This window comes from Neophocaena asiaeorientalis, unplaced genomic scaffold, assembly GCF_003031525.2.
Source record: "Neophocaena asiaeorientalis asiaeorientalis breed wild unplaced genomic scaffold, Neophocaena_asiaeorientalis_V1.1 scaffold897, whole genome shotgun sequence".
NCBI lineage: Eukaryota > Metazoa > Chordata > Mammalia > Artiodactyla > Phocoenidae > Neophocaena > Neophocaena asiaeorientalis.
The window spans coordinates 252,406-266,941 of NW_020172015.1; the positions used below are offsets into that span (position 1 = coordinate 252,406).

The 14,536-nt window shown below is 39.4% G+C and overlaps 1 protein-coding gene across 1 annotated transcript in view; it reads left to right on the forward strand.

The window, feature by feature from the left end:
* Positions 1 to 14,536, forward strand: part of RNF17 (ring finger protein 17) — a 109,871-nt gene that overhangs the window by 64,679 nt on the left and 30,656 nt on the right. The window contains exons 20-22 of the mRNA XM_024751247.1: positions 1,359 to 1,586; positions 2,243 to 2,393; positions 2,536 to 2,654. Coding sequence (XP_024607015.1) covers positions 1,359 to 1,586; positions 2,243 to 2,393; positions 2,536 to 2,654 — 498 coding nt within the window. The remainder of the gene's footprint in view (positions 1 to 1,358; positions 1,587 to 2,242; positions 2,394 to 2,535; positions 2,655 to 14,536) is intronic.

Here is a 14,536-nt window from a genome sequence, read left to right on the forward strand (position 1 = left end):
CTACTGCTCTACTATGTCAAAGCTACATGTTTTCTTTTGGTTTCTGGAATGCCTCACTAACTTCTGCTTGTCCTTTTAAAATCTCAATTGAAATGTCATTTAATCAAGAGAAACCTTCTCCAACTCACAGACTGGGTTAGATTTCGTTGGCCTATGCCCTTGTTCTGTATAATTTATTTTTTGTGTAATTATGTGATCTCTCAGTATCACAATAGCATAAGCTCCAGGAGGACAGGAACCCTGCTTATTTTGTCCACTGCCATATCTCTGGGATCTAGCATTCTTGGCTCACAGTATGTACCCAAGAAATATTAGTTGAATGAAAGAAATGAGTACCTGGGTCTGGAGCATGGAAGAGAGACCTGGTTAGGTGATTCAGATGGCAAGTTAACATACACGTAATAAATGAGTCCATCACTTTCATCAATCATCCCAGTCTTCCTAGGTGAAGATGCAAGTCTGAGCATTATCACTTACAAGAGAGAGAAGTTAAAAAAAAAAAAAAAAAATCGGGAACCTAAAACTAAAGAAAAACCAGGAACCAAAGAAAGAGAACATTTCAAGAAGGAAAGAGTAGCTAGTTTAGGCTCAGAGTAGATGTTGAGTAAGGACTGAAAACTGTCCATTAGATTTAGAAGGAAAAATTGTTAGTCTCTTTGGTTAGCAAAATCTCAAGCTTATTGTGAAAGAACTTAAGTTTTTTCCTTTAAAGAAATTTTGACATTAATTATTTGTGATTAGAATCTGAGCTAATCTGATTCATTAAACATTCTAAACACTTCTATAATTTTGCTTATTAAGGTATTTTAAAATAGCAGTTGTTTTCCACTTATATTCTCAGACAGATGGATACTTTTTAGTCAAGGAGAAATATTCAAGTCACCAAAAAAAAAACACTGAATAATTCTATTCCTTTGTGAGTACAAAATATCAGTGGGAAATTGTGTAATTATGAGCACACTTGGTATTTTAAACTGTTTTTAAAATAGAAAGTTTGGCTTTTACTTGTCCTCTTTGTCCTTTGTTAATCATTAAGAACTCTTTTTAAAAAAAAGACTGGGGCTTCCCTGGTGGCACAGTGGTTGAGAGTCCGCCTGCCGATGCAGGGGACACGGGTTCGTGCCCCGGTCCGGGAAGATCCCAAATGCCGCGGAGTGGCTGGGCCCGTGAGCCATGGCCGCTGGGCCTGCGCGTCCGGAGCCTGTGCTCTGCAAAAGACTAAAATTTCTGTTAGTATCAAAACTGCAGAGCAGTGAATCGTATCTAAAATCGTATTATTCATCTCTAGATCTAAGCAAGTACAAACATAAATATTTTGCAAGCTACTCTTTTTGCTAATGGATTTTGTTATTTTTCAGATATACCCTCAAAGATAATTCCAAAAAGCATACTGAAGTATGGGATCCTTCTCCAGAAGAAATTATTTCAAATGAAGTAAACAACTTAAATCCTGTATTTGCAAAATCTCTACCTAATGAGGATCTGCAGTCACTTTATTATAAGGAACTGCCTGTGTACATCTGCAACGTAGTGTCTCCTGAGAAGATTTATGTTCAGTGGTTATTAACAGAAGACTTACTTCATAGGTATAACATTCAAAGAAAACATTGTGCGTGTAGCTTTATTCTTTTTTCTGTATTTCGTTTCAAAGATCTAGAAGTCATAAATGCAGAATTTTAAAAGTACAAAATTATTTCAGCTAAATATTCACTAAAAAGCCAGTTAAAAGTATACAAATAATATTTTTACTGGTTATTTTCACTGTGTTAGGGTTTATAAATTCCACAAATGCTTACTGAGTGCCTATTATTTGACAGCCAGTATTATAGGTGTTGGGGATACAGTGGTAAAAACATGGACAAGCTTGTGCTGTCATGGAGCTTAAATACTAGTAGAGGGAGTGACAGTGAACAAAGGATTCAGTGCAGCAGATGATGATGAAGACGAGAAAGATCAAGCAGTGGGGGAGGAAGACCTCACAGAGTCAGTGACACTTGAAGTGGACCCGGAAGGCAGGGAGGGAGGGAGCCATGAAGATGCCTGAGAGAAGCTCACGTCAGGCAGAGGGAAGAACTAGTTCCAGACCCTGCAGTGGAAATGTGCTTGGGTGTCCAAGGAAGAACAAGGTAGCCGGTTTGTTTGGAATAGAATGAGGGAGGGAGGACAGTAGAAGACAGGGAGTCAGGGAATTGTACGTTACAAGAAAAGGTTTCGAGAGTTAACATTTTTTTTCTTTACATAGTTTAGGAGAAAAGATGGTCTCTGCTTATGAAAACTCAAAATGGGAACCTGTTAAATGGAAGAGCAATATGCACTGTGCTGTTAAGATCCCAGATGAAAATCAGTGGCAAAGGGGCCAGATCATCAGAATGGTTACAGACACATTGGTGGAGGTAAATGCAGCATTAAAAATATAATCATGAAAGTGAATGCATTTTGTATTTTCATCCAATTTTTATCATGCTTTTCAGTTTGCAAAAAAAAAATTTTTAAGCACTGTCTTTCCATAGACTTAATAAGTTATTGTTTTCATAGGTCTTGCTGTATGACGTGGGTGTTGAACTAGTAGTGAATATTAACTGTTTAAGAGAACTTCAAGAAAACCTAAAGACCATGGGAAGATTATCTTTGGAATGCTCTCTTGTTGATATAAGGTAGTTTTTAGCTGAGTAAATTTTCTCATTATTGAATATGACTTTAAATATTCTTTTTGGATGGATTCTTATCAGTTTTGATTTTTCTGACATATTCTGAAATTTTCATAAGATCTAGTTGATCTGTCTAGTTAATTTTAAGGTTTTAAGTAGGAAAGAAGAACTTCCCTGGTGCTCCAGTGGTTTAGACTCTGCACCTCCACTGCAGGGGGCGTGGCTTCAATACCTGGTCAAGGAACTAAGATCCCACATGCCGCATGGTGTGGCCAAAAAATTAAAAAACAAAAACAGGGAAGATAAAAATATGAAGTACATAATAAACTTTGGTGGTATCTAGAAAGGATTCAAACTGTTAAAAAAAAAAACCCTTGAGGCACACAAGCAGATAGAAATAAAAATGTATTTCATAAGCTTAAAATCGCATGGATAGCTAAAAATGTGTAAATTACCAGAAAGAGTGAATTAGGATTCTGGGAAATGGCAAGGTATAATTGTAGAGTCTGCTAGAATCCTACCATAAACACATAAACATGGATGCAAATCTGCAGACTGCATGGTCAACATCTACAACGAAAGTAGGCAACACAAGCAGGTGGGGTGCTCCACAAACCAGACCCTGTGGTGTCACACTTGTGGGGGAGGATGGAGAGGGAAGGCTGCCTGGGGTCCTCACAGGTCAGAAAATAGGAACTGGCAACAGCATTTCACTGGAGCACATGGGCCAACTTGAGAACAACAACCAAAACTGAGACGCAGGGTGCTCTTTGTAGTTCAATGCGAGAGCTCTGTGACAGGCCGGTGTTTCATGGTACTGAAGCCTTCTTAGCCATACAAGCTCTCTTCCAGGACCCCCAGACAGAGGAGAATCTGCTGGGAAGAGAGCATGATTTAAGCAAGGCAGACAGTGGGGCAAAGGAAAGAAAAGATGCTGATAAAAGTAGAGAGCAAGGTATGAAGCCATGTTGTCTGTCACTTTGGGAGAACGACACAAGTCAGAGTTCCAGAGCCATGAAGCTCGGAAAGCAGTTGTGATCCCCCCGTTCTCCTGAAGTACAGGAAATTTTACTTCACTTAATACATGAGTGAAAAAAAGGATTACAGTCGAACTCCTTACAAATTATTATGAGAAAAGAGAATTAGGAACCAAATAATAACCCTAGAGGCAATGGAATCCACGAAAAAGACAGGCTTACAAAACAGTAGTACTTCAAAGTAAACTAAAAAATTTAGAAAATGATAGACACTGTGAAGAACAACATAAAATAGAATTAGAAAAACTCAAATAAGATTGATTACAGAAAAAGGAAGATTTGAAAAGAGATGATAGCACTCAGGAAGGAAAAGAAAATCATATCAGAATGTAGACTAAACTAGAAAAAACACAAAGCAAATAAGTAATAGAAAATGTCTTAAAGAGAAATACAAGGGACTTCCCTGGTGGCACAGTGGTTAAGAATTCAGCTGCCAATGCTGGGGACACGGGTTCGATCCCTGGTCCGGGAAGATCCTACATGCTGCAGAGCAACTAAGCCTGTGCGCCACAACTACTGAGCCTGCATTCTAGAGCCCGCAAGCCACGACTACTGAGTCCGTGTGCCACATCTACTGAAGCCTGCATGCCTAGAGCCCGTGCTCCGCAACAAGAGAAGCCACCACAGTGAGAAGCCTGCACACCGCAACAGAGTAGCCCCTGCTGACTGCAACTAGAGAAAGCCTGCGTGCAGCAGCAAAGAGCCAACGCAGCCAAAAATAAATAAGTAAACAAATAAATTTAAATAAATGTTTAAAAATAGAAATACAAGATCAAAAGGGCAGATGTTTTTAATTTAAAAATTAAAAATCCAAAGGATTTAAAAGAAAACAAAAGATACCTAAAGTAGGCGGAGACCTAATATACATGTAATAGGAATGTCAAAGAACAAGACTAAAAGAAATAGATCAAAACAAATACTAAAAACCCAATTCAAAAAAGTGTCCCTAAAATACTACTTTAAAAAATACATTGAAAAGGCGCACTGCCTATCTTGGAAAATCGGTTCAGGAATGCCAACACTGAGAGATTATCTAGTAAAATCACTGATTCACGAGAGATTATAAAATAACATTGTCATCACCAACACTTTATGCCAGAAGGTAAGAGAGTAACATTCTAAAAATACTCAAAAGAAAATGGCAAGCTGTGGGTTTTATATCCAGCCAACTGACTTTCAGGTATTGGTAAAAAGACCACAAAATACTGATTTCATCACTCAGGGAATATTGTTTCCAGGAACGGTCCCTGTAAGAGAACAAGTTTTAGGTAACCAACGAGAGATTTTGACATAAGAATTGTGGTGAGCATTACATTTATTTTACCAAAAGAACCAAGATTAAATGATCGTTATTAGGAAAACAGTATAGAATGCAAAGTAGATCAGCCACAATTTCAAAGAATGGAGGGAGAAAGGAGAGTATATGTGAGAAGCTGAATCAACTTCCTGTTGTCACATTGGTATTAACTAGGAGTAAGTACTTCAAATAAGTTGGGGAAAAGAGAAGAGGTTACTAACAATATCAGTTTAACATTAGAACAACATTAATATTTTATGCAGACAAATCAGTAAAAATAGTAAAATGAAATTAACTGTATGTGGTGGTGGTATAGCCTCTCAGAGAGGAACTTTTTCAAGTGACTTTAAAACACAATAAGTTGACTGTACATGCTTACCAAAATATATCCTAAGGACAAGAAATAACTGCCCCCCCCAAGTCAGCTGTTTTTATTAATCCCAAAGTTGGTTGTAGTGTTACTGAAACTGTTGTGTGTGTATTGTGGGATAATTCAAAATAGTAATTATGTACATATCATTAAAAACAGGTGTGGTGGTTAGATGGTAAAAATGTAAGAGTAAGGTTGATTTACCTTGTACTCCTGATTTTGAATTCATAGTATCAGTAGAAACTGATAAGGTATTTTAATTATAAAAAAAACATGTTATTTAGCCTTGTAACATGAAGGACCCAGTAGCAATGAGCCATGCTGGTGCACAAATTGTGGTCTCCAAATACCATTTCCCACTAAAAGAATTTAGTGCTCTTTGGGAAGATGTCTGATTCCAGGTCTTGGGAATGAAATACACAGTGTGAGCCTAGAATATCTTGACCTAGCAAAAAGCAAGAAAGCTATAAATAAATAGATGGATGGATAGATAGATTATGACAAAAGGACTCAGTAGCCAACCTGAATAAACTTCCACTGACCAAAGATGGGACAGTTTGAACAGCAGTAGGATGATTATTATGTTGTATCAAAGCATTTGATATGTTTAAGTCTCTAAATTCATAAAGTGATTTTTTTAAAAAAATCACTTTTAGAGGATTCTAGGGAACTAGTTCATTATTCTTAAAATTGGTAAATAAGGGAAATGAGCACTTGTTTTTCCTGTACAGTCTGTGTCTGGAGATAATCAATTAGGTGATAAGGGAAAGTTGTTCTTTATAAGCATTCCTTCTAACAAAGGAGGAATGATATCATTGGAATACCACCATTTTACAACCCTTATATACTAAGGGATCTAGACATGATTGTTGGTGGCTGCTAACATCACAAAAGAGAATCAGACATTATGTACCTCCTGAGGGAAGTACACAGCACCATCTCTGAATAGTATTGCTGAAAAAAGAAATATGCGAACCTGAATCTGATCGAGACTCTAGACCTAACTATGAATTTAAAGGAAATACAAGAGACAGATGAACATGTTAAACACCATGAGAATGCAGTCAGCTAAATTCAGACCATTGAAACTGCAAACCAACTCTGTTAATTCAACAGAAAATTACAAGGGAAAGAGATGGAAGGGGCACTAATGATACATATTGCCCATTCATGATGTATGGATTTTGTTTACCAAATCAGACTGTTTTGAAACATCAGGAAAAAAACACCATCTGAATAGTTGATCTTAAGAATAGTTGATCTTAAGAAATTATTAATTTTTAATGTGCCAACAGTACTGTGGTTGTGTTTATTTAAAAAGATTTAGTTTTGGGGCTTCCCTGGTGGCGCAGTGGTTGAGAGTCCGCCTGCCGATGCAGGGGACGCGGGTTCGTGCCCTGGTTCGGGAAGATCCCACATGCCGCGGAGCGGCTGGGCCCGTGAGCCATGACCGCGGAGCCTGCGCGTCCGGAGCCTGTGCTCCGCAACGGGAGAAGCCACAACAGTGAGAGGCCCGTGTACCGCAAAAAAAAAGATTTAGTTTTGGAAATGCAAGCTAAAATATTTTCAAATGAAATAATGTTAAATCTGGGACTTAAAAATAATTAGGGGCTTCCCTGGTGGCACAGTGGTTAAGAATCTGTCTGCCAATGCAAGGGACACGGGTTCGATTCCTGGTCCGGGAAGATCCCACATGCTGCGGAGCAGCTAAGCCCGTGTACCACAACTACTGAGCCTGTGCTCTAGAGCCTGTGAGCCACAACTACTGAGCCCACGTGCAACAACTACCCGTGCTCTGCAACAAGAGAAGCCATCACAATGAGAAGCCCGTGCACCGCAACAAAGAGCCCCCACTCGCTGCAACTAGAGAAGCCCGCGTGCAGCAGCGAAGACCCAGCTCAGACATACATACATACATACATACATACACACATAAATATTAAAAAAAATAATCAGGGATGGGAGTGAATACATGGGAATATGATGAAATAGAATTGGTCATATATTGACAATTGTCAAAGCTGAATGATGAGATTTATTCTCTCTGCTTTTGAATATGTTTGAAAACTATAATTGAGAAACAAATTGAAAATTTTTAAAGGTAAATTCACCAGATATTTTTTATTATATAAGTTTCAGTTGTACAGCATTATAATTTGACATTTGTATTCAATGCAAAGTGATCACACCACAAGCCTAGTTACCATCCATCACCGTTATAATTGACACCCTTCACCCTTTGCACCCATCTCCTAACTCCCTTCCCCTCTGGTAACCACTAATATGATTTCTGTATGTATGAGTTTGTTTCTCTTTTGTTGGTTGGTTTTTTAGATTCCACATATGAATGAAATCATGTGGTATTTGGCCTTCTCAGTCTGGCTTATTTCATTTAGCATAATATCTTCAGGGTTCATCCATGTTGTTAGAAATGTCAAGATTGCATTTTTTTTTTTATGGCTGGGTAGTATTCAATTGTGTGTATGTCACATCTCCTTTATCCATTATTCCATTTTATGGACCCTTAGGTTGCTTCCATATCTTGGCTGTTGTAAATAGTGCTGCAGTTCACATAGGGGTGCAGATATCTTTTTTTTTTTTTTTTTTTCTTTTTTTTTTTTTTTGCGGTATGCGTGCCTTTCACTGCTGTGGCCTCTCCCGTTGTGGAGCACAGGCTCCGGACGCGCAGGCTCAGCGGCCATAGCTCACGGGCCCAGCCGCTCCGCGGTATGTGGGGTCTTCCCAGACCAGGGCACGAACCTGTGTCCCCTGCATCGGCATGCGGACCCTCAACCACTGCGCCACCAGGGAAGCCCGCAGATATCTTTTTGAATTATTGTTTTCAGGTTCTTCTGGTGAATACCCAAAAGTGGAATAGCTGGGTTATATAGTAGTTAATTTTTTGAGAAACCTCCATACTGTTTTCCAATAGTGCTGTACCAATTTACATTCTCACCAACAGTGCAGGAAGGTTCCCTTTTCTCCACATCTTTGCCCACACTTTTTATTGGTTGTCTTTTTGATAACAGGCATTCTAACAGATGTGAGGTGATACCTTCTTGTGGTTTTGATTTGCATTTTCTTAAGAATTACTGATGTTGAACATCTTTTCATATATTTGTTGGCCATCTGTATGTCTTCTTTGGAAAAATGTCTATTCAGATCCTCTGCCCATTTCTTAATGAGGCTGTTTGGGGATTTTTGTTGTTGAGTTGTATACGTTCATTATAATTTTGGATATTAACACCTTATTGGATACCTGATTTGCAGAATACCTTCTCTCATTCAGTAGGTTGCCTTTTCATTTTGATGGTGGTTTCCTTTGCTGTGCAGAAGCTTTTTAGTTTGATGCAGTCCCATTTGTTGATTTAGTTTCCCTTGCCTTTGGAGTCAGATCCACCGAAATTGCTACGCCTGAGGTTAGTGAGGATACTGCCTATGTTTTCTTCTAGGAATTTTATAGTTCAGTTCTTACATTCAAGTCTTTAATTCTTTTGGGGTTAATTTTTGTGCTTAAGGTAGTGGTCTAGTGGTCTTTTTCATGTGGCTGTTCAGTTTTCCCAGCACCATTTATTGAAGAGACTATCCTTTCTCCATTGTATGTTGTTTGCTCCCTTGTTATAAAATAATTTTCCATATATGTGTGGGTTTATTACTGAACTCTCTATTATGTTCATTGATTTATGTGTCTGCTCATGTGCCAGTACCATACTGTTTTGATTACTGTAGCTTTGTAGTATAGTTGGAAATCAGAGAGCGTGATACCTCCAGCTTTGTTCTTCTTTCTCTAGATTGTTTTTTGGACATTTGGGATCTTTTGTGCTTCCATACAAATTTTAGAATTACTTGTTCTAGGACTTCTAATACTATGTTGAATGAAAGTGATGAGAGTGGGCATCCTTGTCTTGTTCCTAATCTTAGAGGAAAAGCTTTCAGCTTCTCACCATTGAGTGTGATGTTAGTTATGGGTTTGTCATATATGACCTTTATTATGTTGAAATACACTCTCCCTGTACCCACTTTGTTGAGAGTTTTTATCATAAATCGGTGTTAAATTTTGTCAAATGCTTTTTCTGCATCTATTGAGATGGATTATATGGTTTTATCCTTCATCCTGTTAATGTATGTACCACGTTGATTAATTTGTGGGTGCTGAGCTATCCTTACACTGCTGGAATAAATCCACTTGATCGTGATATGTGACCCTTTTAATGTATCGTTTGCTAATATTTTGTTGATGATCTTTACATCTATGTTCATCAGAAATACTGACCTGCAATTTTCTTCTCTTGTGGTGTCCTTGTATAGTCTTGGTGTCAGGGAAATACTGGCTTCATAAAATGTGTTCAGAAGGTTTCTCTCCTCTTCAGTTTTTTGGAAGAGTTTGAGAATTCTTCAAAACATTTTTTTTTGAATGTTTGGTAGAATTCACCAGTGAAGTTATCTACTCCTGGGCTTTTGTTAGTTGGGAGATTTTTTTATTACTGTTTCAATTCCCTTGCTAGTAATGAGTCTATTCACATTTTCTATTTCTTCATGATTCAGTTACTAAGATTGTGTGGTTCCAGAAATTTATCCATTTCTCCTAGGTTGTCCATTTTGTTGGCATATAATTGTTAATAGTCTCTTATGATCCTTTGTATTTCTGTGGCATCAGTTGTTAATATCCCCTCTTTTATTTCTGATTTTATTTATTTGAGTCTTCTCTCTTTTTTTTCCTTGGTGAGTCTAGCTAAAGTTTTGTTGATTTTGCTTATCTTTTCAAAGAGGCAGTTCTTAGTTTTGTTGGCCATTTCTATTGGGGTTTTTTTTGCGGTGGAGGGGTCTCTATTTCATTTATTTCTGCTCTGATCTTTATTATTTCCTCCCTGCTACTAATTTTGGGTTTTGTTTATTCTTTTTTTTCTAGTTCCTTTAGGTGTAAAGTTGGTTTATTTTAGATTTTTCTTGTTTCTTGAGGTAGGCCTAATTGCCATGAACTTCCCTCTTGGAGCTGCTTTTGCTGTGTCTTGTAGATTTTTGATAGATTGTATTTCTGTTTTCATTTGTCACTAAGTATTTGATTTCTCCAGTGACCTATTGGGTGTGCAGTAGCATGTTGTTTAATCTCCACGTTTTTGTGGTTTTCCCCATTTTTTTCCCTTGTGATTGATTTATAGTTTCATACCATTGTGGTTGGAGAAGATGCTTGATACGATTTCATTTTTCTGAATTTATTCAGACGTGTTTTGTAAACTAACATGTCATCTGCCCTGGAGTATGTTACATGTGCACTTGAGAAGAATGTGTATTCTGCTGCTTTTGGATGGAATGTTCTGCATATATCTGTTAAGTCCATGTGATCTAACGTGTTATTTAAATCTGCTGTTTCCTTACTGTTTTTGGTCTGGATGACCTATCCATTGGTGCAAGTGGGGTGTTAATGTCCCTTACCTTTATAGTATTGCTTTCAATTTCTCCCTTTAAGTCTGTCAATGTTTGGTTTGTATATTTTGGTGCTCCTCTGTTGGGTGCATATACATTTATAAATGCTACATCTTTTTGCTGGATTGACTCCTTTATCATTATGTAACGCTCTTCTTTGTCTTTTATTACAATCTTTGTTTTAAAGTCTCTTTTGTCTGATATGAGTATAGGTACTCCAGCTTTCTTTTTATTTCCATTTGCATGGAATTCTTTTTTTATAACTTCGCTCTCAGTCTGTGTGTGTACTTTCTTCTGATTAATTTTACTACTTTTATCTTTTAACCTTCATGCTAGCTTTATAAGTGATTGATCCACTACTTTTGTTATACCATCTTCAGTGAGATTTTTACTTTTGTATGTTTTCTTATTATTAATTAGTGCCATTTCTTTTCAGCTTAAAGAAATCCCTTTAACATTTCTTGTAGGGCTGGTTTAGTGATGACGAACTTCTTTAACTTTTGCTTATCTGGGAAACTCTTAATCTCTCCTTCAATTCTGAGTGAAAACATTGCTGGGTAGAGAATTCTTAGTTGGAAGTTCTTTTCTTTCAGCATTTTGAATAGTCATGCCACTCCCTTCTGGCCTTTAAAGTTGCTGCTGAAGAATTTGCTTATTGCCTCATGGGGATTCCCGTGTACATAACAAGTTGTTTTTCTCTTGCTGCTTTTAGGATTTTCTCTTTATCCTTAACTTTTACCATTTTAATTATAGTGTGTCTTGATGTGATCCTTTGGGTTCATCTTATTAGAACTCTCTTGGGCTTCCTGGACCTGGGTGTCTGTTTCCTTCCTCAGATTAGGGACGTTTTAGCCACTATTTCTTCAAATAATTTTTCTGGTCCTTTCTTTCTCTCTTTGTTGTCTTCATCTTCTGGGACTCCTATAATGCAAATGTTTATTCCACTTGTTGTCTCCAAAGTTTCTTATCTTAACTTTTTTTTTTTTCCATTTTGCCGCTCTGTCTGGGTGAGTTCCACTGCTTTGTCTTCTGCCTGCGGATTCACTCTTTGTCTTCATCCTGTGTGCGGTTGAAGCCCTCTAGTGCATTTTTCATTCAGTTACAACTTCTGTTTGGTTCTTTCTTGTATCTTCTGTCTCTTTGTTGAAGTTCTCATGGTGTTCATCCATTCTTCTCCTGCGTTTGGTGAGCATCTTTATGATGATGACTTTTCAGTCTTTACCAGGTCCATTGCTTATCTCTGTTTTGTTTAGTTCTTTTTCTGAGGTTTTAATCAGTTTTTTTGGTTGGAACGTATTCCTCTGTCTCCTCTTTTTGCCTAATTCTCTGTTTGTTCATATGTATTAGATAAATCAGCTATCTCTTCCGGTCTTGAAAGAGTGGCCTTACTTAGGAGATGCTCAGTGGGACTCAGGGGTACAATCCTGCCTGGTCGCCACAGCCTGGCACTCAAGGGGTGTCCCCTCTGTGGGCTCTGTGTGCCCTCCTCTTGTGGCAGGGCAGCGGCTGCTGTGGGGTGCTGGTGGGCAGGGCTGTTGCTTGCATGGCTGTGAGGCCCAGCTGAGGCTCGGGTGGGCAGGACTCTCAGCAGGGCAGACCCGTTAGTGCTAACAGGTTAGAGGGAGAATTTCAGTGCTAGTGATAGCAAGGTAGCCTGAGATCACAAAAAAGGCTCCTGCTAGTGTCTCAGTCCCTAGGGGGCATCCCAGCTGGTTTCTCCCTCTCCAGCAAACGCTTTAAGATTTAGTAAGTGGGTCCTCTTCGTGTGTGGCCCATGCCCTTTTCAATCTGGTGTCTTTGCACCTGTTTTTAGGTTGAGTGAGTTTGGGCACAGGCCCTTTAAGGGCAGGTTTTTCTGTTTACTACCAAGCAGGGCCCTCTGGGACTCCCTGGCACAAAGACTTTCTGTGTCCCCCATCTCTTTGATTACAGGAAATAGCTTTCAGCCTCCATGACCTGAGTTCCAATGGGCAGATTCAAACAGTTGCTAATTAGGGAAGGGAGGGGATGCGAGACCAGGGAAAAACAGTCAAGAGAAACAGTAGTGCAGCCTTGGGGAGGGTGCTGGTTCCCCATCAGTGGATAAACAACAATATCTTTGAGCTGTTTTGGAGATACTGAAACCCCCTCCAGGTGGGAGAAGTTAACAATTAATGATAGTATGCTGCCCACAAGCCTGTAGACCCCAGACCAGTTGGAACCAGTGAAGGTTGATGATGCTGATGCTGACATATGTCTCTTACCAACCCATCAGAAGAATGTCCATGTGATCACGCCCTCTTTGAACGATTTTTTTTTTTTTTTTTTTTTGGCTGCGTCAGGTCTTCATTGCTGCATGTCGGTTTTTCTCTAGTTGTGGCGGGCAGGGGCTACTCTTCGTTGCAGTGCACAGACTTCTCATTGTGGCTTCTCTTGTTGTGGAGCATGGGCTCTAGGTGTGTGGGCTTCAGTAGTTGTGGCACACGAGTTCAGTAGTTGTGGCTCACAGCCTCTAGAACGCAGGCTTAGTAGTTGTGGCACACGGGCTTAGTTGCTCCACTGCATGTGGGATCTTCCTGGCCCAGGGCTCGAACCTGTGTCCCATGCATTGGCAGGTGGATTCTTAACCACTGCACCATCAGGAAAGCCCCGAACCATTACTATAAAACTTCTCACTATCCTCTCCAAGTTGGAACACATAGTTTTTCGAGGCACTAGCCCTCTGTTTCCCCCTTTGCTTGGCAAAGTAATACAGCTATCCTTTTCTGCTTCACCCAAAACTCTGTCTCCAAGATTCAGTTCAGCACCAGTGTACAGAGAAGCTGAGCTTTCAGCATCATGTTCTCTGCAGTTCTGTAGTTTTCCTGGTCATATTTCCTATTGGTTTTCAAAGCCAGGTGTTCTGGGGACTCTGTCCTGTACAGGATCTAGAGGTCGTGATGCCAAGTGAAGGGTATTTCCTATACTCAAAAAAATGGGAGACACAAAGTTTTTGTGCCCAGGAGCCCTACAGGGCCCTGCTCAGTATCAGTTGGCATGCCTCATGTAGAGCTCAGCTCTCTCCCTCCTTTGTGGTCCCTCCTGATTCTGGATCACTGCAGCTGGGGCGTGGGTCTTTCCTTGGCGAGAATGTGTCTCTGTCTCTCCTCCCTATCTTGATACTGTCCTTTTCCCTTTGTTGTGGAGGCTCTGTTCATTGATAGAACAGAATTCTGTCAGTCCCTTAATTGTACCCAGTATTGTAGAGCAGCAGTCCCCAACCTTTTTGGCACCAGGGACCAGTTTCATGGAAGACAATTTTTCCATGGATGGGGTGTGTAGGGGGGGTATATTTCAGGTGGTAATGCGAGCGATGGTTCAGGTGGTAACACGAGTGATGGGCAGTGGCAGATGACACTTTGCTTGCTCGCCCGCCACTCACCTCCTGCTGTGCAGCCTGGTTCCTAACAGACCGTGGACCAGTCCACACCCTGGGGGCTGGGGACCCCTCTTGTAGAGAATGCATTCCTATTGACACCTTGAATTATGTCTTATGGACTGTAATGGAACACCACTGTTTCAGGAGTCTAATAATAGCTAACCTTAAGCATGTCTAGACCCTGTATTAATTGCCTTAACAGGCATTATTTTACTTAATCATCACAAAAGACCTTTAAGCTATAGATAAAAAGTATTATTTAAAGATAAGGAAATTGAATCTTCAAGAGGTTAAATATTTTATAATCCAGAGTAATACATCAAACTGTTGAACTAGGATTATTAAAGTTCTGATTCTGGAACC